The 27,422-nt window shown below is 38.1% G+C and overlaps 2 protein-coding genes across 5 annotated transcripts; both read right to left on the reverse strand.

Annotated features, from left to right (window-relative positions):
* Positions 1-374: 374 nt before the first annotated feature.
* On the reverse strand, positions 375-22,121 carry LOC124862734 (cdc42-interacting protein 4 homolog). Of its 4 annotated transcripts, XM_047356815.1 has the most exons (16): positions 21,789-22,121; positions 17,455-17,570; positions 16,883-16,939; positions 16,463-16,610; positions 14,018-14,080; positions 12,478-12,582; positions 12,256-12,384; positions 11,194-11,340; positions 10,894-11,079; positions 5,308-5,475; positions 5,057-5,080; positions 4,379-4,488; positions 3,995-4,127; positions 3,768-3,856; positions 3,546-3,679; positions 375-1,619 (listed from the first exon to the last, which is right to left on the reverse strand). In XM_047356815.1, the coding sequence occupies exons 1-16, from the start codon at positions 21,810-21,812 to the stop codon at positions 1,468-1,470; spliced, it is 1,785 nt and encodes a 594-aa protein (XP_047212771.1). In that variant the 5' UTR covers positions 21,813-22,121; the 3' UTR covers positions 375-1,467. The 4 variants fall into 4 exon arrangements, with proteins under 4 accessions (XP_047212771.1, XP_047212773.1, XP_047212772.1 ...); XM_047356817.1 differs by lacking the exon at positions 5,308-5,475; XM_047356816.1 differs by lacking the exon at positions 5,057-5,080.
* A 280-nt stretch (positions 22,122-22,401) lies between these two features.
* Positions 22,402-27,026, reverse strand: LOC124862733 (hemicentin-1-like). Its single transcript, XM_047356814.1, has 10 exons — positions 26,782-27,026; positions 25,637-25,915; positions 25,225-25,536; positions 24,807-25,109; positions 24,461-24,712; positions 24,013-24,351; positions 23,694-23,930; positions 23,379-23,603; positions 22,990-23,256; positions 22,402-22,809 (listed from the first exon to the last, which is right to left on the reverse strand). Exons 1-10 carry the CDS (start codon positions 26,864-26,866, stop codon positions 22,610-22,612), a joined length of 2,499 nt encoding a protein of 832 aa, XP_047212770.1. The 5' UTR covers positions 26,867-27,026; the 3' UTR covers positions 22,402-22,609.
* Positions 27,027-27,422: the final 396 nt, after the last annotated feature.

The following is a 27,422-nucleotide window of genomic DNA, read 5'->3' on the forward strand; positions in this document are numbered from 1 at the left end:
TGAGTGCGATTGTGTGAATGTGGCTCTAGTGTAAAGCTTTGAGCGGTCTGTATGACTGGAAAGGCACTATATAAAATTCAGTCCATTTACCATCATGGGGATGGTTTTCTATAGCAGAGAGAGAAGCTGGTCAAAGGTAAGCAAACATAAATCTACAGCTACAATGGAATGGTTTAGATCTATGGGCCCAACATGTATCCAATCTGATTGAGCTTTAGATATTTTGCTATCAAAGAAAAAGTTGACGCTGTTAAAAACATGCTTCAAATTACTTAGAACTGTAATTTTAGGCAAACATGAGAAAATGTAGAAAACGTTTAAGGAGGATGCATTATTTTGCAAGCCACCGTAAGTAACACACTCACTTCTCAGCATTAGTGCTTGTTTCACTAGTTTATTTTTCAAGTTTAAAGTGAACATAATGACTTCTACTGTTGAAATGTGTTTTACAATTATTAAGTATTGAAAAAAAACAACAATAACAAAAGTTATGTACACAATGCTTCAACCAGAAAGGCACCAAAGACACATAAGTATTAAACAGATAGATACAAATCCTCGCTATAGGAAAAAACATGGATCATCTTGCGAGCATTATAAGTAACAAACTTCAAAACTTACTGTTTTTCTTTTAATAACAAAACAACCTTTATTTGAATGGTTAAATCGCTAATAAGACAATAGTGGTGTTGTGATAGCTAAAATATATATATTATATAAATACAATATTCTTAATGTAACATTTTTTTGTGTGTGCAATTTTTCCTCCCTTTTGTGGCAACAGTCTGTCCCACTCTTTGTGCAAGGAGAAAAAAAGCAACATCAGAACCTCCTAAATACAAAGTACTTTTTTGTTTTCAAATATAGACATTTTTATTCACACGCACTTGAAATAAATTATCTCTAGCACATTATCTATTAAAAAAACAGCAGCAGGTTTCTATCAGCTGTTGTAAGAAAATGACATCTGCTGTATTTTCATTTGAAATTAAATGACGATATGGATGTGATTGTCTGAACATTTAACAGTTTGTGTATAATAATGTTTTTTTTCACCCTGACAGGAGACAATTTGCTGAAAGTTGATATGAAACATTCTCGCTCCAAAATCTTGAGTGGACAAACTCAAGTGACATTACCAATCTAAGCTGACATTGTTGAGGCAAATGAAAAATGAAGGAGGTAAACTTTCTCCTAACCAACGCAAGTGTTAATAAGAAATATCTGGCCATAGATGTGAGCAAGAATGGTACTGGGAAATTATACTAAGGATAAAGTGAAATAACCTTGTTGTTTATGTAGTGGGTAAATGGAATCACAGCACTGTGATCTGCATGTATATGGTGCCCCTCTCGTAAAAAATAGCACTTTTGAATAGTCCTGCCCATTGATGACATGGGTTCATGTTTGTTTCCACCAGAGGAGGAAGAAGGTTTGAAATGTTAACCTGATTTTGTCTTTCTTCCCTCATTTGTTCAGTGTGATGGTGACATAAGATGTAGGTATGTAGCCTTCATCTCCATTGTGTCTTCGAACCCGGGTCCAGCCGTCTCCTTTATCTTCTTCCACTACAGCAAGTACTTCCCCTTCCTCCATCGAAATGGTCCCTTCACTTGCACCTGAAACACAACAATTAGCTTTACCATGTGACAGTAGAGCAAAGTTCAAGCCAGATATTTACACACACGGTATCAAAAAAAAAAACTTTTTCACAGCTTAATATTAAATAAGGCGAAGAGTTTCCTGTTTAGATCAGTTAGGATTACCAATATTATTTCTATTCGCTCAAAGACGGAATAATGAGAGATAATTGTTTTTAGATTTTTTCCCCCACTTCATTCAAAATTAGAAGTGTGCAAATGAATCAACTGTGTGAACATTTTCACAGTGAACACCTGTTTGAAGAGCTATGGTCACGTTTCAGAGCTCATCATAAAACTGAAACAGCAGAGGTAAAAGTCACTAATTATACTCTTAAGGTCTCAGATAATGGTCTTATGTCTGTACTTGTCCTTTTAGATCTCAGTGCTGTTTGATCACAGTCAATCACAGCACTAGGCTTGTTTAGATCATATTTGTCTAACAAGTTTCAGTTTCAGGTAGCATGGGAAAATGCATTTAAATCCCATATTAAATGGGTTTGTTGGACTTCCTTCTTTTACCTCCAAAACACTGCCAAAATTAAGAATACTTAGTACCAAGGTGACACAAAAAACTAGTCCATGCATTTGTCCAAATTCAGTGAGAAGGGCTCAAGCTTATCCAAAATGCTGCAGGAAGAGTTCTGATGAAACTTTACCTTCTTACTTATAAAGCCTTTACAATCAAGACCCATCATTTATTACAGATGCCATTGTTCCATTTCTTTCCAACACAGCCCTTTACTGTAAGACTGCAGCTTACTGGTGGTCCCTAGAGTTTCTAAAATTGAAATAGGAGGCAGATCTTTCAGTTATCAGGTTCCTCCCCTGTGGAACCAGCTCCTAGTTTTTGTCCATGATGCGGACATCCAGTCTACATTTAAGACTAGGCTTAAAACTTTCCATTTTGATACTTAAACTAAGAGTGGCTTCGGTTATCCTGAGCTAACTATAGTTATGTGGCTACATACTGACCACATTTCATCACTCTAATTGGATTAATGGTGGGCATGTTCAGCCATTGTACCGTACAGGTTTTGATGCAAATTGTGCTCATCAACCCCAGAACAAAAGCAAAAGGTACTGGTAAGAAAGTGTCAGTATCCACACTGAAACAAGTCCTGAACAAACGTGGGCTGAAAGGCCACTGAGAGGAACAAGCCATTTCTATAAAAGCAACATAGTTTGAAAAAGTACTCAGGGACAGGATCTTAATTTTTGGACTAATGTCCAGAGGTCTGGTGACACAAAAATGTAACTGTTTGGCCATATGTTCCAGATGTAACAATGGGACCACCATTATGTCTGGGGAAAAAGGTGAAAGCATGCAAGTCTGGGAGCATGATCCTAATCCTAACTTTGAAGTATGGGAGTGGCAGCATCCTTTTGTGAGTGTCTCTTGCTGAAGACGGGCCGGTGCAAATATATAGCATAATAAGGTAAGAAAATATTTAAGCCAAATCTTAAGACCTCAACCAGAAGATTGAATCTTGGACACAAATGGGTTTTCTCCCAAATGGACAATCACATTAGGCAAACTGCTAAATTAGTTACAAAAGTGGAGCAGAGCTTAAAAGTTGGTAATGTGGCCAACACACCTGACTCACTTACACTGGTTCTGTCAAGAGAAATGGGCCACAATTTCTGCAAATTATTGTATGAAGGTAGTGGAAGAATACTCAACATGTTTCACCCACATAAATTGTTGGGGCAATTTTATAAAATACTAAAGAAATCTTTCTGAAATTTACTCTTATGAATTCAAGATAATTATATTATTTTGGTCATCTGTGTATACAGTATTTGCTGTTAAAATAAAAAAATATATATAAGTAAGAAAAAAAAATAGAATAATTTTAAATGGAATTAAATAAAAAATAAATAAATAAATAAATAAAAACATACCAGGGAAGTTATACATCGCTGTGCATTTCCCAATAGGAGCGGCTCTCTCTTCATCCTCAAAGTCATCATCAAACTCAGCATAAATAGCTTGAGAGGGATCAGGAGTACTTTCATCAGAATGAGCAGCATCAGGGCTGGAAACAAGAAATAAAATCTACCTTTTAGGAATAGAAAGATAACGCTTTGTTAAAATCCATCCCTAATGAAAGAAAATCCCTTTACCTAAGCACTTCATGAGCTCCATTATTGTTAAATGAATGCGCTCTATATCGTAGTGCGTCCCCTCGAACACCTGCTTCAGACAGCCAAGTCTAATAAAAAGAGAACATGCTTTATGTCGATTTAGTTTCATCTGTATGACAGGTTTGCCAAGAAGACAGCAGCCTAAATTTATATTATAATAAAATGAGGTGCTTGTCCTTTGAATAAAGAACAGAACAGAGAATTACCTCATACTTGTTAAGTTCTCCTCTGAGCCGCTCTATATTCTGAGATGTCTGACTGATCTGGGTTGCAAGACTAGCTGGATCTCCCATTTGAGGATTTTTCTCATAAACATCTTTCATCTTTCCGAGCGCCTCGCTGCAAAGCAAAACAAGGAAGAAGACAGGAACGAGGGGCAAGAAGGGAGAAGAGCCAAAGAGACTTTCGGTAAAAATTTAATCCGCCCAGGGAGCTCAGGGGTAGGTAAACAATTCACTCACAAACAGACAACACAGACTGGTTTACACTGCATGAATATTTCATCCACGCTTCCAGCAACAAGGTTACAAGAGAGAATGTTACCAATGGGCAGAAAATCTTCATTTACATGCCGATGCACATACACACACCTCTGATCTGCTTCCTTCTGCAATTCTTTAGAAATTTCCTCTAGTTTCTGTTGTAACCTCTTCCTGCGTTGCTCTGGGGGGAGATGGCCAAAGTCCTCCATCACGGTAGGCTGCAACAAGAAGTCACAGGAAGGGTGGGTTAACACTGAACATTTACCACCTTCATAAATGTGCCAAGACACTGGAAACAGACAAGTGAGAAGAAACGCCACGCCTGTGGTTTGAGATCAGCTCAAAGCTTAAATTACTTATCTTTTCTTTATTTTAAAATCTAAAAATATCTAAATGAGTTTATTAGTGAGCTGAACACAAAGCCACTACCCAGCAATTACAATGAAACACCAATTATGTGATTTTAGACAAAAAGCTTAAAAAAAAAAAAAATTGATTGAAAGAGGTGACACAGAAGTGACCAAATCGTTAACTGGATTCCTGATTGCAGTTTCATCCTGAGCTAACAAGCGTCACCACATTCCTCCACCAGATGGCCACCTTTTCAACACAACATCAAGCAAAAATAAGCTTTCCACACATAAAGGTCGTCTTTACGCACAGAAACATTAGCACATTGTTTTTAATGGAAAACAATGACAGTTGTTGTGAAGAAAAAGTGGTCACATTTTTACGTGTTGAACAACTTAGACCCCCACACCAGCATTAATGACTTAGTTACAGTACCATGCTCCTCTCTGAGGTAAATTTCTAAGGGGAAGAGAGAAACAGCACATTTGAAGTAAAACCCTCTCGGTAACCTCAAAAGGTGGTTGCATGATGTCAAAAATATGTTAGTAAAAATGCAAACAGTACACTCTAGAATGAATGCTTTGTTAATGAAGAATCTCTTGGAGAGGTAAAGACCACATGATGATGCCTATGTCACTAGAAGTGTTGGTGGCCTTGCACACGAATCATCTCCTCTTGTCACTCACCGATCTCCTGAGTGTCCGGAAGGAAGAGATTCTGGGTTTGACTGTCTTATTGATCTCCTTCAAACAGTACGACAGAGGGTCCCGGCCAAACTTGGGGGAAGGGGCTCCATTAGGAGGTAAAGGGGCAAGGGGTGTGGAGAAAGGAGTGTGTGTGGAGGTGGAGGAGAGCTGGGGTGAGGCAAGACCAAATGTACCGGCACCCAAAAATGAGGTGTGCAGGTATAGGAGAGTGTAAAAAGGGGGGGAGGGAAGGATGAGGATAACAGAAATATAGGAGGGGAAAAGAGAGGACAAAAACAAAACAAAAAAAACATGGTGACAAAGGAAAGAAAAAGACACCGTCAACACCTTAAAGCGCACCACAATGCCTGGAAGACCTCACAAACACAGCACAGGAGCCCAAAGGGCATGAAAGCACAAACACATTTTTGGCTCTAATCAAATAGGACATTTCTTGCCAACTGACAATATTTTTAGCAGGATAAACAATCATTTAAACTCTAGAAACGTAATAACGTTGACTGGATCTGTAACGTCTTAAGTTTATTATGGTAAAAATTAGATTCTGGTATTTTTTGTTTGTGTTGAATTTTAAAGTTTAAGAGGTCGGTCATGTATAAGTTGCTCTGCAGGATTTAGAAATGACTGTGAGCTCCAGGTCAATTTAATCCCTTTGCTAAATATGTTTGCACCATTTCGTTCCCGTTTCTTTCTACTTCCATTTCATACCTGTTAACAAACCATTTCTTACCAAAGTAATTAACCCTTGCGTGGGTGAAATAGCATGTGACTTTGTCTCCAATGTGTTTCAAATTAAATTACATAATCTAGCTTAAAAAAAATAATTATAATAATAATAGTCCACAAGCCCTTTAAAAATAAAAAACCTTGCATACATTCTACACAATATAATTTGACATATTTGATACTACTTGTACTTATATGCAACATTTCTGATTTTAATTTACTGCAGGACATTTATTAATAAGTGCTGTGAATTTCTGAATTTTCTGTTCATTTTCTTTTGCTGAATCCAGTCAAAGAAGGGGCAGCACTACCATTTGCTATGCTTTAAATCTAAGGACATTTAAGAATCAAGAATGAACAACTAAAGTGTAGTGGACTGATTCTCAAGTACTTAGTATGGATTTGAAGAGTTGTGTGAATTGGCATGGAATGACCAGAAGCACGAAAACAACACAGTAAGAAACCAGCCATAGCCTCCACACTGGTGCTACACCAGCCCAACACTTGCAACAAAACTCAGGTAAAGTTGAAGGGCAGAGTGAGTTCCAGTGAGGACCATGGGGCAGGCCACCAAGACTAAACATCTGAATTACTTAAAATGTCAAACTGAATGTTTCACAGAAGCTCTCCTATTTTAAAGTTTTCCCCATTTATTTGCCTGTCATGATTAATAGTAATAGATAGCTTACAACGTAATAAATAGTTTACAAGGCGTACATTGTGCAGCATTCTTTAATGTAAAAGGGTCAATACTGTAAAGGTAAACGGTTAATTAACAAGGTTCAGTGTGAAAAAAAACGTGTGTACCTGCTGCATGCAGATCCAGAAACTGACCCACATAAATAACACCGGCTTGTAAACCAGTACAGTTGTTATAAATAGCTGGCTTAATTACTACAGTCGAATTGTGCATATAGATTTTTGAGGCAGGGCAAATGCCCTTTATTAGAGAGAAGTTAAATTGACAACAGGGCAGGAGTGAAGTACAAACACCTACATCTATGCTAAAAGGTGGTGAGGTGGGGGTGCATTAGCTAAGTTACACAGCAGGCTGATGGCTTCTAGTCTTCAATTCAGAAGGTCTAAACTGCCCTGCAACAAGGTCCTGTGTGTAAACACAGAGATCCAGAAGTACAGGGCTGTTATGTGAATGTCTGCTGCTTTAGTGCCACATTTCTTAAGAGTTATGGGGCTTTAACTACAGGAGTTTAGCTAATAGGAATGCTCAAGGGCCAGACATAAACCATGAGCTTACTCGAACCATTACAGCCAGTCTTCTATTCACACTTGTAAGGTCTAATTGGGAGAGCATTACTGATGACACAGAACTCTGCGCCACACACATACACCAAACAGGAAGAGTGCACAGCCACTAAGACATGCAGAGAAAATAAGAGGTGCTGAACAAGCAAAACGCTGCAGAGAAGAAGGAAGGGATCATTTAGTTTTGGGATTGGAGGAAGGGACCATTAGCTGGATAGCAGTCAGCCAACCATAGAACCAGTGTGGGATATTAAAGTAGCTTACTGTTTCATAGCAGTGTAAAGTGCTCTATGCTCCAAATAGATACTAAAAGGACAAATATACATATGTAAAAACTGACAACAATTGAGAGTTTCTATCTTAGCCAACCCAGTGTAATTCTGCTGTTGGCACAAAGAATTTGTTATGATGCACACAATGGCAGGTTCTGGGCAGGATAATAGAGGCAGTGTGTTTGTGGAGAACTGGGGAGGAAAATTCAATGTAGTTTGGGTCTTGTGCTAATGAAATCACAAGCACAGCAAAATGCTGACTGTAGGTTGACCTATAGGAAGCCAGGGTGGTTATATGTGTGTGTATTTGTGTGTTTGGAGGGTTGGGGTTTAATCACTCAGCCAGGGAAACAATCATGCAAAAGGCGTTTTCTAGAAGTGCTGGAGTGTCTATGCATATTTGTAACGAAACAAAAGAAGCTCATGCATTATTATACTGAGCTTTACAGTTGAAAAAGTATTCACACAATTTGTGTTTTATGTGTGTGTGTTGCCATAACTACAGGTTAATCAAAAATACTTTTGGCAGGATATCCTGGCTCTGTTATGCAAGAAGTTAACTATTGTCCTAAAATAGCAACATTAACATTTTGAGCTTGTAAATTATTGTTCCTAATGAATATTCTCACTCAAGAGTTGAACAACTGCGAAAAAAGATTTTTGGTGTGAAAAACGACGTGCCTGTGGAACTACGTTTTGTGAATGTGTTGAAAGAAAATCAATTTAAAAGACATGGAGAGTACAATAGTTTTGTATATACCAAGTCAGGAAATGCATGTAAAAAATATAAAAAGTGATTAACTCTAGAGTTAGACATTTGAAATCTGTAATTTTATACCTCAAACAAATTGGACGGTAACAACTCAGTCACCAATTACCCTGTCCATTCATTACAAAGAGGCTTCCACTGCCTTGTACCCCGTTTTTTTTTTTAACCACGTGACCTGTCATGGCATTTCAGGCATATTATGTAGAGAAGCTGGTTACCTACATGTGCCAGGGCTCTAAAAAAAAGGATATCTGCCTTTAAATCTACGTGTTCAACTGCAAACCTCACATAGTAAGCTCCCGCATATCCATCTACTCAAATTTGAGCAATAGATAATGAAACAGACTAAACATTCACCTTTGTTCTCCACAATGTCATCCAAACTTGGTTTCTGTAGAAAAAGAGGAAGGTGAGATGGAGGCAATGCAGCTGTTGTTTTTGTGCATGTTACACCTCTAAGGCCTTGTTAAAAATTCTGGTTGTGCCTTCATTGTAAATCTACCCTTTTTTATAGTAGCAGAAGTAAACTACAATAACAAAACACTCAATAGATAAAGTATTACTGCGTACCGATACAAAATACAGAGCACGGCAGAAGTATTTAAACACAAACCTCAAACTACATGTATTTTATAAGGATTTTGATAATATACCAACATAATGTAGTGCATAATTGTGAAGTGAAAGGAAAAGGGTACATGGTTTTCATTTTTTTGTCTTACACAGTCTGGCATGTTTAGACTCCCTGATTTATTAGTATATTAAAGCCCCTTTCGCTGCAGTTACAACTACAAGTTTTTTGAAGACTGTTTTGTTGCAAGCTTTGCAAATCCAGAGACTGACTTCTGTGCCCGTTTTTAGTTGCAAAACAGCTCAAGCTCAGTCAGATTGGATGTAGACTTTCTGTGGACATCAGTTTCAGGTCTTGCCACAAAGTCTCAGTAGGATTTGGATCAGGACTTTGACTAGGTCATTCTAACAAAGGAATATGCTTTAAGGTTGTCCCAGTCTCTACAGGTTCCCTTTGATGACTACCATGTTTTTAGCTTCATCCTTCATCTAATTAACACTGATCAGTTATCCTGTCCCTGCTAAAGGAAAGCATCCCCAAAGAATAACGCTGCCACCACCATGTTTTATTGTGGCAATGGTGTGTCAGGTTCTCCACCCCTGTATGTTTTGCATGGGTACAACTAAATGTTTGCATGTGACAAACAGAAGAGGAAACTTTTTTTAACGTTTTTGATACACAATGCTTTCTTCTTGTCACTATTTTATAAATACCTGATTTGCAGAGTGCATTATTAACAGTTGTCCCATCAACAGGTTTTTTTTCACATGAGCTGTGGATCTCTGTGATTCTTTCAGAGTTACAATGACCCTCTTGGGTGATAATAGATTGAACAGTGCTCTGTGAGATGTTCAGAGCTTTGGATAATGTTTCTTAATCCAGACCTGCTTTAAACTTTGCCACAACTTTATCTTTCACCCCCCTGGTGTGTTTCATGATCTCCATGATGCTGTTTGTTCACTTATCTCAAACCTAGGTGTCCTTCTGCTGCCTTCACAAAAAGGCTGTATTTATACACATATTTACTAAGTGGATGCCTTTTAAAGGCATTTTGTTGCACTGGATATTGTGACTGTTGCGGAGCATTGCATCAAAAAGAACTGAATACATATAAACACCTGACTTTTTGAAGGAAAATTATGCACAGATTTCCATTTATTTTGTTATGCAAAACTGCTGTGTTGCTTCACAAGAAAACAAAATAATAAAGTTTGAAGTTTGTGGTTTCAACTTAAATAAAACGTGAAAAGGTTCAAGAACCATAAACACTGTTGCAGTGCTCAATGAATAGGAACAACCTCTAATAACCCAAACACAGCACTAAACTGTCTAAATGCTAGTAGGCAACTAAGGCAATTCTCACAAGCAGAGAGTATGCCCGAGCATAAATCCAAAACATAAAAAGGGGGAAAACAAAGCTGGGACAAAACTGGAGCAGCAAACTACAACATGACATCAGCTGTAAATCCTGCAGGGAACAACACAGCACACATAAGAAGTATCAACAACCGTATGTCAAAAAGCTGATATCAGCCAGTAAACCGCTTCATACTCGAAGGCAATAAGAAAAATCTGCCCTCTGATTGGACACGTTGAGCTGTGACTGAGTAGTTACTATCCCATTGAGGTATAAAAATACACCGCTACAACTATGCATTTATAATATTTGGGTTCCCACAATCTGAGTGGAATCTTGAAGCACAAAAGTCTTTAACTTTGTATTTGTAAAACTTCACAAGAACTTTAAAATTGTTCTCAGGCACATTTATTTCACAGAAACACAAAGTTTGACTGACAAAAACAAACCCTGGCATAAATCACTCAAGGAGAGGAATGTATCATCGATTTAAATGTCTGTACAATAATGATTTGTAAATCATAGATTGGGGGAATACTTAACTAATTCAAATATATATCAGTGTCAGATCATATCACTGTCACACTGTAAAAATGAAATGTCCTACCTTACTCCTCTTGAAAAGCCAAAAGTTTTTACTCTTGTTCTTCCCCAGAATGTCCATATGGCCTTTAGGTGTACCGAGGCTGCTGTCAGAAGAGGCTCGATTGATGCCCTGGCTGTAGTCTTCAAACTCTACGTCTCCAGGACGCTCAAATCCCGACTTATTCTGCTCTATTACAACCATGGTGTCCTGCAATAAACACAGTAATAGAAGAAAACTGAATTAATAGTTATTTCTAAACAAATAACAATAGCATGGATCTATCCTGTAGAATAAAATGATCAGTGTCTGAAACCAACTCACATTTTTCTCATTAACATTAGTGCCAGCTTTAGTAATGCCTTCCAGGCACTTGCTAATGATGGGCATCACATGCTTTTCTGTGTCCGAGAACAAGATGTAGCCTTGTGCTAACTTCTGTATTCGCCTCTCATCCAAATTCTGTAATTTCTGGGAAATACGAGACAGTTGAAATAACACTTGAAATAAACAAAAGGGTAAAACTATATGTATACTGGGAAACAATATTCAACCTTAGCTTTACCTGAACATTAAATGCTTCACAACAAAAAGAATAAACAAAGATTTAGAACGTATTCCTAATGGTATTTTATTGTTTTCTTTATATACCAGAAACATTGATTTTTCATTAGGTAATTGAACAAAAATCCAATGAGGCAATTGTTTCAGTTTTACAAGATGAGATGCAGGACAGTAAAGGATAAAAGAAAATATTTTTTAACAAAAGTGTGGTTTCCACAGCTTAGTCTGTATCATAAAATGTGAAGGTAAAAATGATAGGAATGATGTCATGGTGGGTGCTCTATTTTAAAGCCTGAAGTTGAGCCATTTAATTGCCCCCTTTGCAAAGTGGATGTCGTTAGGAAAATTTAGATCTCATCACAAATGATTGAAGATATTTAGCTTTTAAAAAGTTAATCATAATTTACTGAAGGAACCTTGCTTTCCTTTAAATAACGTGTAAAACTAGAAATTGCAATTTTTACCTCCAAAAACCTTTCCTAAAACTACAAATCACCACTTTTCTCATAGGTTTTCATACAAATAGACCTGTTTGTGGAACCACAGGTTTGAAATAAAATCCACTCAACATTTGTCTCACTGCATTCATCTATTAAGATTAGCCTATGGCTTTTACAGGTAACACATAATTATCTAAGAACTTTTAACATAGCACTCCTGAGTTAACAGCACAGATGTTCGATTTAATTGTCTATTATACATGTAATTCAGTTGTACATTTTGTAACATCCGGATACAAAATCATCATTTATCACTCCATTGTTGTGCTAGAACCCTAGAGCCGCTGATAGCAGGTTTGTGGGCTGTACCAGCTTCACTTACATTGAAAATAACTGGCATGTCGTTAAAATAGAACTGGCTCTGCTCTTTGTTGTACTTTTGAAGGTGAGAAGCATAGTCGTTCTTGCACTCCTCAGCTACGCGCGCTCTCATATGAGCCTGCTGTTTGGCCTAAAAACACAGATGCAGCAGACAGGTTGAAAAGCGCTACTTGAATAATGTTAAATACTTTAGCTCCAGTGTGTATGTTACACTAATTCGTACTTTTTCAACATCAGCTTTTGTGGCATTGATGTCTTGATCCGTCTTCTCTGCATACTGTGCTGCACGTTCTGCTTCTCTCCATTCCCTCTCAAAGCGCTTTTTACTCTGGAGGGAGAAAAAAAAAATGTACTTTCTCCACTAAGGTGTGGTGACATCTACCTGTTGGTGTAAAGTAACTGTATTGTACTGTATTTACACTGTATTCGATTTACATTGTATGTGAGTGTATTAGAATGAACTGGGTCGAACTTGGAGCCAACTGGATTCTGTGAGATGAGATTCACCACCTGCAGGCCACACATTGCTTTAGAGGCAAAAAACTCTACACTCTACACTTAAAATATATTGCCAAAAGCATTTTCTTGTCCGCCTTGACACACAGATGAACTTCATCGATATACGTTTTATGTCAACCCACCATATGCAGATATAGCACCTTTAACTCTTCTGAGAAAGCTTTCAAAATGGTTTGGTTTAGTGTGTCTATGGGAATGTTTGTCCATTCTTCACAACCAAATTGGTAAGGTCAGACATTGATGTTGGATGAGAATACCTGGCTCACAGTCTCCACTCAAATTCATCCCAAAGGTATTCTGTTGTTTTGAGGTCATGACCGGGCAGACCAGTCGGGTTCTTTCATAGCTCATGCACTCATTCAGGTCAATATAGATCTTGTTTTGTACACTGGTGAGTCATGTTAAATCAGGAAGAGGTCATTCCCAAACCTGTTCCCACAAAGTTGGGTGCATGAAAGTGTCTAAATGTGTTCGCATCATTCAGAGTTTCTTGAAAAACAGCTTACACAATCATCCCCTCGGCACCAAACTTCACAGTTGTCACAATACAGTCAGGTAAGTACCGTTCTCCTGGAAAATGCCAAGCCCAAACTGGACTGTCTGACAGGGGACCGTGATTTGTCACTCCAGTGAACACATCTACACTGCTCTAGAGTGCAGTGACAGTGTGCTTTTGAGCACTGGATGATCTAGAGACTGTGCAAAGAGGAATAGTAATAGTAAACGTTCCTTTTCCTCTCCTTATTTGCTCATACATTGTAAAATGTTATAGAAAAAATAAAAAATATAAATCAAGCAGTGCCCGACTTGCAGGGTTGTACAAAGTAGTAGATTGTGGCACCAGTAATTTAGTGTTAAAAAATAAAAATTGACATTGTTTTATACTAGTGAGTAATGTTACAAAATTTAAAAAGGTTGGATTTTTTTATTGTAACACCATTCACATTGAGATGATGGTGCTCTGATAAAGATCATTTTCTTTAAGGCTTTTACATATCTTTACCAGAGATGCCAATAAATTTGGAGGGTGCTGTGGCACTAAGCATGGATTGCATTGATAGTACAGGTTAAAGAGTTTAAAATAAGGCTGCTTCCCACTCTGACTATTTTGACTATAAACAAATATAAACAAATGATCAAACTGCTTGGGGAGCCACTCACTCACAGATTACTTTTCTCTTCTTTAATCCTAAATTCATCAACACATGCATAAGAAGGTTTTTCAATATTAAAACCAGACTTACACTGTCGAGCTGCTTGTAGGTGCTCTCCAAACACTGCTGGGCCTTCTTGGCCTCCAATAGATACTGCAGACATTTATAAAAATAGAGAGAGAGACGCGTGGAAGAGAGCACAGAACAAACATTGACCTCAAAAAGCCGCGCAGTAAAACAGACAAGAAAACAAATACCAGTGTGTCTGATGGAGCGAGTGGCTATATGTAGCTGTACTGTGCAGTCCAATATGACAAAGTCAGTGGGTTTTTCATTGAGAAATGGAACACCACGGCCCAGACCATAACTCCCTCTGGAGACACTTAAACTTCTTTCCTGCAGCAATGAAATCTCCACACATTGACTTTTTCTAGTCCTCCCTTATACTTTGTACTCCTGCCTAACAGTATGGGTTGTATGTGTGTGGCTCTTTGTCAAACTACTTCTTAATATGGTGATGCAGACACACCATACGGTATGCTAGTGTATAGTAAACACAACTCTATTTCACTTTCAGGCAAAAGAGCTTAGCAATCTGATTAAAGCATTGTAAATCTGTACAAAATGAAGGTCGAACGTAGAAACATGATAACTAAAGTGACACATTACAAGTGAGCTTTATGAGAAGGCGTGTGTGTGTGGGTAAAACCATGCGGGATTCAATATTTTAGGACTCAACAGGCTGCAACAAACATAAACTGGTTGTGACATAAAAAATGTATCATGATAAATCATTTCAAAGCTTTTTCAAACTTTAATGTCACACATATTCCGTAAAACAACTGGAAAACAAGTCGGCTTGGGGGGAAACTTAAAAAAAAAAAGTAAACATTTGCAGTTACCTTGTTGTATATCTTGTTGAAGAAACTTTTGAAAAAATTCTGTCTTATTGATGCCATCAATTACAGATAAGCTGATTTACCAGAAACAAAGTTCTACTGTCCTATTAGGATTGTCTTGACATCTTTTACTTTTAGCTAAAGACGCAAGGAGAGGCACCCTTACAAAGAGTGAAAATTATCTTATTGTATAAAAAGTATCAGTCAGGAGAAGGCAGCCAAAACAAATCCCAGCATTTTAAATATTGGCACATTAAAGACCACTGTTAAACGTACCATCAAGGACAATGGCCTCTGTGACAGTGCTTCATGGACTTACTTGCACACACACACTTGCACACACACACATGCTCAAGATAAACATATGCACCCCCTCACACCACCTTCACCGTTCCTGTCATGATAGTTTTGTAAACTAGTTGCTTCTTTGTGCCGAGGTTTTGTGCAATCTCAAACTGTATCCTGCTAAGGATAAAGTGTGAAATATGATTTTTTTCCCTCTACTTTCCTAATGTGGCCTCTTTTCTCATCTAGCAAGGGCAGCGCCTGTGAGTGGGCAGCAAAGCCTCGGTGACCCGTCTCCCTTGTCTTATGTCATGATGTCTGTTTGGATGGGTTGTACTGGAATTCTAATTTCCCCTCGGGGATCAATAAAGTATCTTTGAATTGAATTGAATTGTTAATTGGAGAAAATATGGACTAAAACTTTCTTCATAATTGATAAAAAAACAAAATGGAAACTCGTCAGGAAGGCTAGAGCCTGACAGTAACGCTGAAGGAGCCATAGGAACCTCTAGTTAGCACTGGTTGTGTTTTACACGTGAAAGCAACTGAGAAGCTGAGTTGCAGACTTAAGCCTTTTTCTCCAAAATAAACATCAGGTCTAGCTAAAATCTGTTATAGTCTGATGAAATCAATTTAGAACCTTTGGTCACTATTCCAAAAGCTTGGTATGGCACTATAACAACAATGAATGCCCTTATCCAAAAGAACACAATAACCACTATAAAACATGGTGTTGGCTGGATCATGCTCTGTGGTAACTTTTCTTTAAATAAAAGGTGTATGAAATCATGAACAGTTCTAAACGCCTGTCTGTTTTAACCCAAAACTTTAAACAAAACTTTAAGGTGTCTGTATCTTACTTATAAGCATCACGGAGTATAACAATCCCAGAAAATAGCATATTTACCAGAAGAAATACAAATTTTGAATGTCAGAAAATCTGTCACTGGGTGAGAGACGGGGTACACAGTGTACAAGTGCCCTGAGAAGGGGAGAGATGGGGGTACACCTTGGTTGGTTCGTCAAAGGGCAACACAGAGACACAGAAAGAACAACCATGCACACACTCAATCCTCAGGGCAATTAAGAGAGACCAATTAACCTAAAATGCATGTTTTAGGACATCGAGAAGAAGCTGGAGTACCCAAAGGGAACCCAAACATGCATGGTTGAGAATATGCAGACTTGATGCAGAAAGATCCCAGGCCTGGAATTGAACACAGGACAACAATGCTAACAACCTCAGAAAAACCTTGCATTTAAACAGGGCTGTGTAGATTTTTTATATCCACTGTATGTCTTAAGTGGCTAAAAATCTGTGCTTGCTTGTTACTCAGCATATCAAGCTCACCGTCTTTCGCTCCTGCTTGAGCTCCTGCAGGTACTTGGTGAGATCAATGCAAATGTTCATGATCATGTTCTCGGCTATTAGCTCTCTCTGCCCCGCATAGTCGTTCATCTCATTCAGGATGTCCAAAAAAGACTGGTAGCTGGATAGCCTGTCATTTAGGCGGAGAAAGGAAAGGGTGGAGAGATGAGGAAAACAGGAAGATGGGAGCACCGATAAAATGATAATCGCATAAAACTCTGCAGCAAGTTAAATTATGATAAGAGGATTGTGACTTCCTTATTCCTGTTTCATTCTAAGGGCATTTAAAATGTCATGTCAGACGAAAACAACAACCTCATGAATAACACTGGTAACAGAATACCTCGTCTGAGTTTTAAAAGAAAGTATAAAGACTTTGAAATAATGCATACAGCTACTCACCTGCAGTCAGGCTCATCTTTGCTGCTTCGTTTTTGGTTATACTTCTTTGACAGATTTCTGTGGATGTGGATATAAAGCGAAACCTAATTATTCAAACAACTCAATGGGAAACAGCTAACAAAAAGATGACACTCTTAGCAACCATTGCAGTATTTTGTACATATTTGTATTACAGACAACAACCTATTATGAACATATTTAAATTGCTGCTCTTCCTCCTTTCACTCTCCCTCTGACCACATCCACTATATCATGCGCCAGTCTGCTCCCACTTCCTCTCCTCTCCAGCAGAGCTCAGCACTACAACAGATGTGGGCTTGTGTATGCGGGGAAACAACTGGGTGAGAAAGCGCATAGGATAAGGAGAGAGAGAGAAACAGGAGGCAGAAAGCATGCAGCAGCTGGAGAATTGGGCTAATGTTTCAGAGACAAGCTAGAATCTGTCCCAGAGCAGTCATAAGACCAACGAGCATTTCATAAACAACCTTCTAACATGCAGTCAAATACAAACACAAGCTGCTTTGAGCTACACACAAGAATGTGAGACAGTCAATGCAAGAGAGAGGGGGTACCTCAGTTGTTTGGCATAACTTTGCTCGATCTCAGTCCTTTCCTTCACAAACTTCACATATTTCTCCACCAGCTCCAGGCCGGACTGTGTGTGCTTCTCTATGATGTCATATTGATCCTAGGGGAAGGAGCGGGAAGACAAATAAGGAAAACGAGGTTTCAAAGTTGAGTTGACCTCCAGGCCACAGCTGTGATGTTTCTCCAAGATTTAGAGCACCTAGAATAATCTAGAATGGGGCCAAAAGCTAAACCCCACATGCGTTTCCTGCATATCTGATTCCTTGAATGCTCTTCACAGTTGGAAAATGTGTCCTTATGGTCTCCAAACTACACCTACAAACCCATTTAAGCTTTTTTTTGTTTTGTTTTACAGCAAACTTTTGTGCTTGCTCTATCGTACAAGGTTTTAAAAAATATCACTTTTTCAATTCTCTGCTTCGGTCTTTGACCTTTTTGTAAGAGATGCTATGATGCCTTCAAGCTTAGACAAGTCTGGAAGTGTTGGAAAATAATAGTCTTCCCTCACTGTACACAAAAAAAACTCTGCTGCCAGTCTTTGACTAACCCTGCAGCTGACTCTTATATTGAAGTCAGGGCCTGTAAAAAGTCCTTACATGTCAGGCCTTGTTTCTCAGCACCTTTCATGCTCTTCAGGTAAAACAAAAGAGATGGGAATCAATTGACCGAGACATCTGAGCTAATCACAGGACGTGGTTCAGAAGGGCTTAATTCAAGCTCTGAAATATTGTGTTCCTCACACACAGTCCTTAATTGTGTAACAGGAGTGTTAAAAGTCTTTATACAATCTCGGCCAACGTTGTTTTGATAACACCCACCTTAAAATTAGTCTTTATAGATGATTGATGCAAAATGTAAAATTGTTACTATTATTTATCAGTAGACAATGCATTATATTAACATGGCTGTAAAGCTAATAATAAAGTAATACAAGTGAGGTGCCATGGACTTGAAACTATGTGCACTACAGGTTATTAAAAGTCGCCTATTCATAATGAAACTTTGCATGAAAGAATCATATATTTTCCTTTCTTTCTCTGCATTGTTCACACATTTAATCCTATTCGCACTGCATCTAGCACTGTGCTTCTTATAGCATGTATATGAAAGTCTGTATTGATACATCATTTTTCATTTTATATTATTGCAATCAATGCTCATTGTTCACTTTGATCAGACTTCCTAATTTTAGATAAATCAAAAAGAGGTGAAGAGGTGTAGGTGGCCCCGGATTTCCCGTCAAATTATCCAGTAATGCTTAAAATAGTAATATTTTGTCAGATTTTTCTTTGTTAGTTGTTTTGCTTCATTTAATCTGCTTTAGGGCTGAAACAATGTATCGGATTAATCATGATTTATTAATTAAAATTATCATCAACTAATTTAGTGATCGAATAATCATTAACTGGAGAATACACACTCTAAAACATGCTATTTGCTGAATGAACAACCCACTCAGAGCAGTAATTAGGCCAAAACTGTACAAAAAATATATACATTTTGCATTTAAGATTTAAAAAAAACCTTCTTTGTCTATAAATATGTTCTATCCAGATTTCCTCAAGTGGGATTTAGTTTTAGCTTCACCTGGTTAAAATCCTGTAAAAAAAAAAAAAAACGTCCTATTAGGCATCTTTTGCTATTCCATTACTAATCCTTTAATCAATCAAATAGTCAACAGATTACTTGATTAGCAAAATAATTGTTAGTTGCAGCCCTAATCTCCTTTATGACTTATTTTACTTTGATATTTCGGCAGATAGACATAACTTCTTAAGAGCTCCTAAACTTTCAATCACCAGAACATGAAAGTACAGATAAAATGTTGTATTCTTTCGGTAGCTCCTGACACACACGTTTTGCATGACTTAGAATATTATTTGCATATTAGGTTTTTGGACTGGTGTTCGGTGTGTACTACAGCATAACAAATCAGAGAGGGAAGTCTGAAACTGACTCAGAAGGTGAAGGATGTGTACCGTATCTGCTGTACAACCCTGTTGCGTTTCTGCATTATCAGTTTTACCCACAAAAACAGCAACTAATACAAACCTGGCAAGAGTTATCACATTTAGGAAATCTAAGCTAGATAAATACACACTTCAACATGGAGATAAAACCTCTTACTCTAAAGATGTGAAACTCTGACATGACCATTTGTGCCTGTGATCGGGGAGTTTACTCAGATCATTTTTACCATTGAATGATTTACCACGTTATGATCCCACATACATATCTGTAAATGTAAGCTCTAACATGTAAGTAAACTGAAGATGCTTTGTCTCAGGGTAGCACAAAAAAGGCTCTCTGTTGTTATTTATTTAGACACTTTTCACATTATGGAAGAAAACCTCCATTTTATTGAATGTTTTCTACTCCACATCTTTGGCCCCAACGGCATAAACAGCATTCTCAAAACATTTCAAGAGCCAACAAACAATAAAATTAGCCTTCTAATTAGAACTACAAGTAAAGTTCTGGATATTCTCTAATATCAGAGGGATACCATCACCGTATTTACAACAATTTATCTGGGGTTTTTCTTTCATTTCTATTGCTAAAAGTGATAGTTTTATTCAGGAGGGAATATATTTTCTGGAAGAAATTTGATGAACCAAAACTTAAAAAAGTAGATTTAATTGCACTCACTTTGTTCAAAATACAATTGCTATGTTTAGAAAAGGGAGTAATTTTAAAACACTGAAAATGATATGTATATAATCGGTGTTCTGTGAAACCACAGCACTGGTCAGACTATTGCCAAAGCCGCAGTCAAAGCTATCTTTATAGGTTTTCATTTAGGTGGTTAGAGCTCAGCTAATTTTCATAAATCAGCAACTTAACGTCAATAAATAAATCATCAACATAAAGCAACTTTACCATTTTTTTGCATTTTATTATAGGAGCAGTTACTCTTTGTCTGTACATAATCTTGGATTTTTGATTGTCATTATAATGCTACAACAGTTAGCAACAAGTGCTCATCCGCCTCTCAATTCACTGTTTAGACTGGGTATCTGAACACAAAGCAAGTATCCAACTTGCTTCAAAGCCATGCAGTGCTGGAAGGAGCCACCCAGGATGTTGTTTTCCTATTAAGCTTCCACAAATGATTTGGTCCTGAATCATTCATTCCCGTAGAAAAATAGAGGCACGGCCCAGCTAGACCTGACGCACAAGAGCTCCACTCACTATCACAACTAAAGCCTAGGCCCTGCGATCTTGCACTGCACCAAGCAGTGCCTTAAAATAGCCATCAGATTAACAACAATCAGGATGACAGATGCCAAAGGGCTGATTCGGCCTGCGATTTGACTATGCAGCCAGACATTAACAAAACCAATTATGCAAACAGGAATCTGAATGATCAGGCAAGCTAGATTCTTCCTAAACACACAAAAAAAAAAAAAAAAAAAAAAATCGATTCAATATTTTTTACCCTGTGCATGAAAAATTCAACTGCACCTTTAGATATTACGTGCAGAATTCATACTTATAGCTACTGCAGAAAGTTTGTGCAATGTAACAGGAGCTTCTCTGGATTTTTCAAAGTAGGGCAAATCTAATTAGGCTGTTGCACCATTGCATAGGATGAAAAAAGGGACAGAGTACATACCCAGGGGGAGACTGTAATGAGGCCAAAACCTCCTTTCCCTCCTCTTTGCAATGCTCCACTTTAGGCTCCCTGAGAACATACAAGTGTCAAAACTTGTTTTGGTTTGCTTCAGGAGAGTGCCAATCCTTTCACGTCTGCTTCCAAGAAAATGCTTTAAAAGTCCACTACATGGCTGTGCTACCTTGATTTCTGGTACACAGAAATCAGTGCTCTGCTGAACAAGAAATCATGTCACTCAGGTAGAGCATCTTATCAGTGACGAGGCTTGTTGCCAAGCCACATCATAGCAGCTGATTTCATCTCTATGGAAGCCAAGTGTGACAAAATGTAAACAGAGAAGAAAAGACGCAACATTTATGCAGTTTACCAAACCGCTTCCACGACAAACTGAGTTTCAACACTGCAGGAAATCAATCTCCATACGTTGCCTTAACTGTGGACCAGAAGAGGGAGTAATAGAATCTCATAGGACCTCAAATGTCCTATGACTTAAATTATTAAAGTCATCTATAGAGAGAGTGCCTTTAATGAAGAGCTGCAAATAAAAAGCAGAAAGGCAGTTCTCATACGGCCTTCGTTTTGCAAAGACAAGATAAACCTTAAACCGATTTTCCAAACTTTATTCCTCTGCAACTTCATCAGGGTGCAGAAACCCCGTTTCTACATTAATCCTGGTTCTATTTCTTTTCCTGATGGACTCACCCAAAGTTCGGTGCCCCAGTCCATGTTCTTTGCCAAACTGTCTCCTGAATACAAAGAACTTCTTCCAAAGTTATCCCAGCCGCCGCACCAGCAGCAGCTCGGTGGACGGACGGCCCGCAAACAAACACAATCCCGACTTGATCAATTAGTAACTAAACACCAGAGCGATCCACTGGCGGTTCTTTTCCTAACAACGGATGTGAACCGTCTTCATAATTAACCCATTCAACATGTGCTGGCAGCCGTTGTTCTACTTGGTCCAAATATTTTTCATAGCGAAGGAAACAGAGGGACAAAGTAGCTCTCGTATCCGCGTCACTCCCAAATCCCAGCGTTAGTGCGCTGCCTTAAAGGGCCAGCTCACCCTTAAAACCCGCTCGGCCTGGAGTCTCCGTTACATCTACATTTCCTTCAGCCCTCTCATGATGTCCTCCTCTTGTTCCAGCTTTACAAGCAAAAATCAGCATGCTGAAACTCTTTTTTTTACCAGTCAATTATTCAAGTCAGGAATACGAGCGAATATTTTAAAATGAGATACAGTGCCCCCAGTTAAAATAAGTAATCAGTTACTCCGTTATTCTTTTAATACATAATCAAGAAAAATGTACTACAATAAAGGTGCTACAATTTATTTTTACATATTAAATAACTGATGATGCAAGAACAAAATGTACAAAAGCAATGATGATGAAAGTGTAAAAAGAACGTTTAAAAGCTAAAACACAACAGTTTAACATTTTGCACAAAAGTCGTTTTTTTTAACTGTTTTAGCATATATGAGGTTAATAATGTTTATTTACAAGCGGCTTTTGCTTTCAACTTTAGTTTTCACCATTCAGTAATTGCGCCCCATTCTCTACAGTGGTGTTGCTTTGCATTGGGATGTTTTTGTCATAAACAAAATTATACAGTCCTTGTTTTCTGCGGTTATTTCGATATATGAGTCCCAAAATGGCAATCACGATCAGTAGTACTAGTAGCAGGATAACCCACCAGTACGTGAAGAAGTGATCGATTTTATCTGCAAGAGAAGAAAAAAAACAAAGCTGAAATAATAGCTTACAACTCTTCATGTAAAGTTTAGTTCTTGCTTTGTGATCTATAGTGTGTGTGTGTACGTGTATACGATTTGCGAAATTACTTTGTATATTTGCATTATTTATTTATTTATTTATTTATTGCGCCAATCCAAGAATTCTACCTCTCTTCACCAGAATGACACTTCTTGTCACATTCCCAACTTTATTCGTGGCAACACAGATGAAATGGCCAGCATTAGTAGACGTGGCTCTTGTGATGGTTATGATCTTCTGGCGCCCCACAGTGGTCTCCCGTACATTATCTGCAGGCTGGTAGTGGGTCCATTTGATCTCAGGCTCAGGGTTGCCATCAGCATTGCAAACTAAACACACGTTGTTGTCTACAGTAAAACCCACAGTGGTATCTGGCTCCGTGAACTCAGGGGAGTCTGTAGAAACAAAAAAAACTACTTTCAAAATGTTGTTAGGTTTATCTCTAATTCTAAATTGTTTGCAGCTACAGTGAGCACAAAATAAAGAGTGAGAGAGAGGCTCTAAAGTTCAGACTTACACAAAATGTTCAGATAAAAATGCTGCTCAGCTTTTCCATGTTTGTTGGATGCTTTTAGTGAATAGTTTCCACTCTCATGTTTTTTCCAGTGCCGTGGAAAGATCTCAGTTCCATTTTTTAACCAAGAGATGTCAGGGGGAGGTGAACCCTCTAGTTCACACAAAGTTTTTGGTGCTTCGTTTACTTTAACCTCATACAGCATCTGACAGGACAAACTGGGTCTGTCTGTAAATATAGAAAAGCATCAAAATATTCTTAATAATAATCAACAGATTTTGGCTTAAATGCAATAAAATGTGAAAGACGTAGACCCACATTCAACTCTGATGCTAACATCAGTTTTAACCTGGCCCATTGAATTATGCACTGTAGCTGTGTAGATCCCAGAGTCATTCCTGTTAAGGAGCTTCAATGAATCAATCAGTGCACCATTGTAGTACCACTTAATATCAGGTGGAGGGTTCCCATCAGTTTCACAAGACAAATCATGCAGACGGAATCTATTTTCCACACCAGTGTGATGACTATTGCAAGCTTTGAAGGTTGGCTTATCTGCAGAAGAAAATTAGGATTCAGTTATTTGAACATTATTTGGTAGGTAGAAACGTTAAAAATGATCAAATGAAAAACCTACAGTGTACATGAGCAGTGTAAGGTTTTGAGGCCATTGATGGGGGCACCAGTGGCCCTGCAGGACCAAACTGAAACTCAGCCTCACATCTGAAAAGTGATCCATTGTCGCTTTTCTTGGCAGTGAAAGTGTAGAAATAAAACAGATTTTTAAGACTTCCTGGTGGGGACAAACTCAGGTTTTTTTTGTCATCTGAGAAGACATTTTCATTGTCTTTATACCACTTCACAAGGAGCTTATTTGCAGGGGTCACTGTGTGAATGGCACACTGCAACTGATGCTCTTCACCCTCTCTCATTGAATCATTACCCACCGCAGATACTGCCACCGAATCTGGAAGCTCTATAAACAAAACAAAACAAAGTAAAAATAATTATTTACATCCAATCCACAAATATTTGATCATAAAAATTAAAACAGTTAAGAGCAAAAGGCGTGATAGAGTACTCACTGTAAAGAATAATATCTGGATTTATAACGCACTGACTATCATCATTCAGAGTGACAAAGCAAAAAGGCTTCGCAGTGAAGTCTTTTAGTTTCTCAACCGTCCAAGTTACAGTGGGAGGTGTTTCAGAACTGCTGCCGACTGAAAACTCCCAGGACATTTTAGCAACATCTCTGCTGGCTGTGCTGCAATTTATCGAAGCTGGATCTCCATATTTCACATAAACTTCAGAGGGCATCAAGGTTAAGCCACAATCTGTCATTCAACAGGCAAACATTTTGAATCATAACTTGATTTGATGCACAATAAGAAATACGTCTTTAACTGTGACATCAACATAAATGCATACTTTCAAGTGCCTTTTCCTCTGGGTTTGACACGGCTGCAGGGCCTGTTGTCGTCATTTCTTCGACAACAACATAAACTTGCACAGTTACGTTTCCCAGAATATTTGTAGCTGTGCAGGTATAGGTTGAACTGCTGTTAACCTGAAAAATGTCAAGCCTGTCAGTGGTTTCAGACAAAGGCTCTTCATCAACAGTCCACTGATACTCAGGAGGCGGGTTCCCCTCTACATCACAGAGAAGGGTTGCATCACCACCCTTGGCCACAGTGATGTTCTTGTTAGAATATGTACTGACCTCGGGGACATCTAAAAAGGGAAGTGAATACTTTTTATTCATTGAAATTTGAATTAAAGCCCTTGAGCAGAGAACTAACAAAAAAGTAAAAGACAATATTATCATAAGGCAAACATGTTTACTCACAGCGTGCTGAGAGAATGTATGTTGTAGAAATAACAGGATTCGGTGGTTTCTGCAGTCCAAGATCCAGTTGAACTTCACATCTAAAGTCAGCAAAATTCTCTTCCCTGCTGATGTCAATGGTCAGTATATCGGAAATGTTTTCTCGCTTTCCGTGTGACTCAATGAAGGGAACTGTCTTAAAGATTTTATTGTTTTTGTACCATGTGAGAGAGAAGTTTTGACCAGAGGTATCATTAAAGACATCACAGTGCAGTTCATAATCTGTCTGCCTGACATTTCCATCCTTAACAGTGAGCCTAACCTCTGGGTTCCCTATTAAAACAAAATTAATAAGGATGAAATCATGTTAATTAATGTTCATATTGAGATATTTCTCTAAGAGTATTTTGTCTTCATCTGACAATAAACTTACTGTATACGGTTAATGCAAGCTCTTCGCTGCATTGAAAGGTGCCATTAAACTTAATTATGCACACTGCCTTCATCTGAAAGTCTGATGCTGGTGCATCACAGGAGACATGAGTTTCCCTTATTTGACTTTCACAGCGTTTGTTTCCAAGCCATAGGGTTAATTCTTCAAACCTTTTTTCTGTTGTGGAGCAGTTTGCATGAACTTCTGTTCCATATTCTATGATCCCAGGAGCATCCAGGATCAGAAGGTCAAGTCTTGGGGGGCATGTGAGGTTGCTACCTGTTGATAGAGAAATAGTGGCGTGGTGGAATTGTACTTCATGTTGGCAAGTTCTACAGTTTGCAAATTTGCAAATTGTTAATCATTGTGGTTTAAATGTTACAAACATGCACATAAATGTGCATATTGACTGACAAAATAAAATAAAAATACTATCGCATTAAAAAGGCAGGTAACAATAAACGAGTGATTGTTCATCTTTATTGTATCTGTGACTTAAAAGTCTGAGAATTTAAGATCTTCTTAAAACCAACAACAGACGAAAAGCAAATTGTCTGCCATGTCTGATAAATTTTGCTTATTTATTGATTTTGATGTATTTGCAAACATTTAACCAAGCATTCAAGAAGTAGTTTCAAGTTTGTGCAAAATGTATGTTTGACGCAATAAATTGTAAATAAAATGTTCCTGTGCAGTTCCAGTAAAATGAACTTTATCACCACACCCAGTTTCTGCAAACAGCCCAAATTACATCTTTAGGTTTGGTTTATGTGTGGTCATTACAACACCTACCCCTCCCACTTAGAATAACACCATTTTAATTCTGGTGTACCTAAATGTTTTGTTTAGCCTTCATTTTTTTTAAACTTAATTCAAAGCCTGAACTCACAACCATTAATTTGCTCATACAAAACTAAAAGAATAAAACCAAAAAATATTTCTACAACCTTTACAATCTGTTAAAGAATTTTCCATTTGAAAGTGGTTACACGCTACCACACGAGGAGCAACTAAAATAAAAAAGTACAACAAAAAGTAAGAAACTACGTCAACATCACATTTTCATCCATAACGAGATAAAATACAACAACAATATAAAGCAATACAAAGCAATCACGCAGCATCACTGTATAGTTTCCACTCACCATAGGTTAACAACGAGAGCAGGAGAAGCCCCAACATCCTGAGAGGCACCATGCCGAACCGGCACGCAGGTGGAGGAAGGCTCATGTGTGTGCTGTAAAGTATTTAATGAAGCTCCAAAGGAGGATATTCTATTTGACTGAATGAGATGAATCCTGGCCAAGAACTGGCCCTGGATGTGCTGACTCGTGTTTGGCTGCTGAACAGATGCTGTTGGGAAAAAGAAAGTATTCTGCTGGGTAAACCAAACGCCCTTATGCACAGGAAACAGGAAACACTGTGGTGCAACCGTTGTTGTTAATTCCCTCCACCCATATGTGCTGCTTCTGAGTTTTCTAGATGAAAACGTAGTAAATATGGTAATGTGGCAATAAAACAATTCATAGAATAAGTTGGCGGAGTAGCCAACCTTTGAGTGGAGCTTTGAGTCCATTTTTATTATATTAATTTTAAAGAAACAAGTACATCAATGGTTTTGATCAATAGTGCCTTCTAATGACAAGTTGAACAAGCTGGCAAGTCAAAGCCTTATGGTTTATTTTAGGAGACTAATGCCATTACTAAGGTTTATATCGGATTTTTGTTTTTGCTTTAACATTGAGGTCTTCCTAGGATGCCTCAAGGTCCAAAGTGTCATCTAATC

This window comes from Girardinichthys multiradiatus, chromosome X (genome assembly GCF_021462225.1).
Source record: "Girardinichthys multiradiatus isolate DD_20200921_A chromosome X, DD_fGirMul_XY1, whole genome shotgun sequence".
NCBI lineage: Eukaryota > Metazoa > Chordata > Actinopteri > Cyprinodontiformes > Goodeidae > Girardinichthys > Girardinichthys multiradiatus.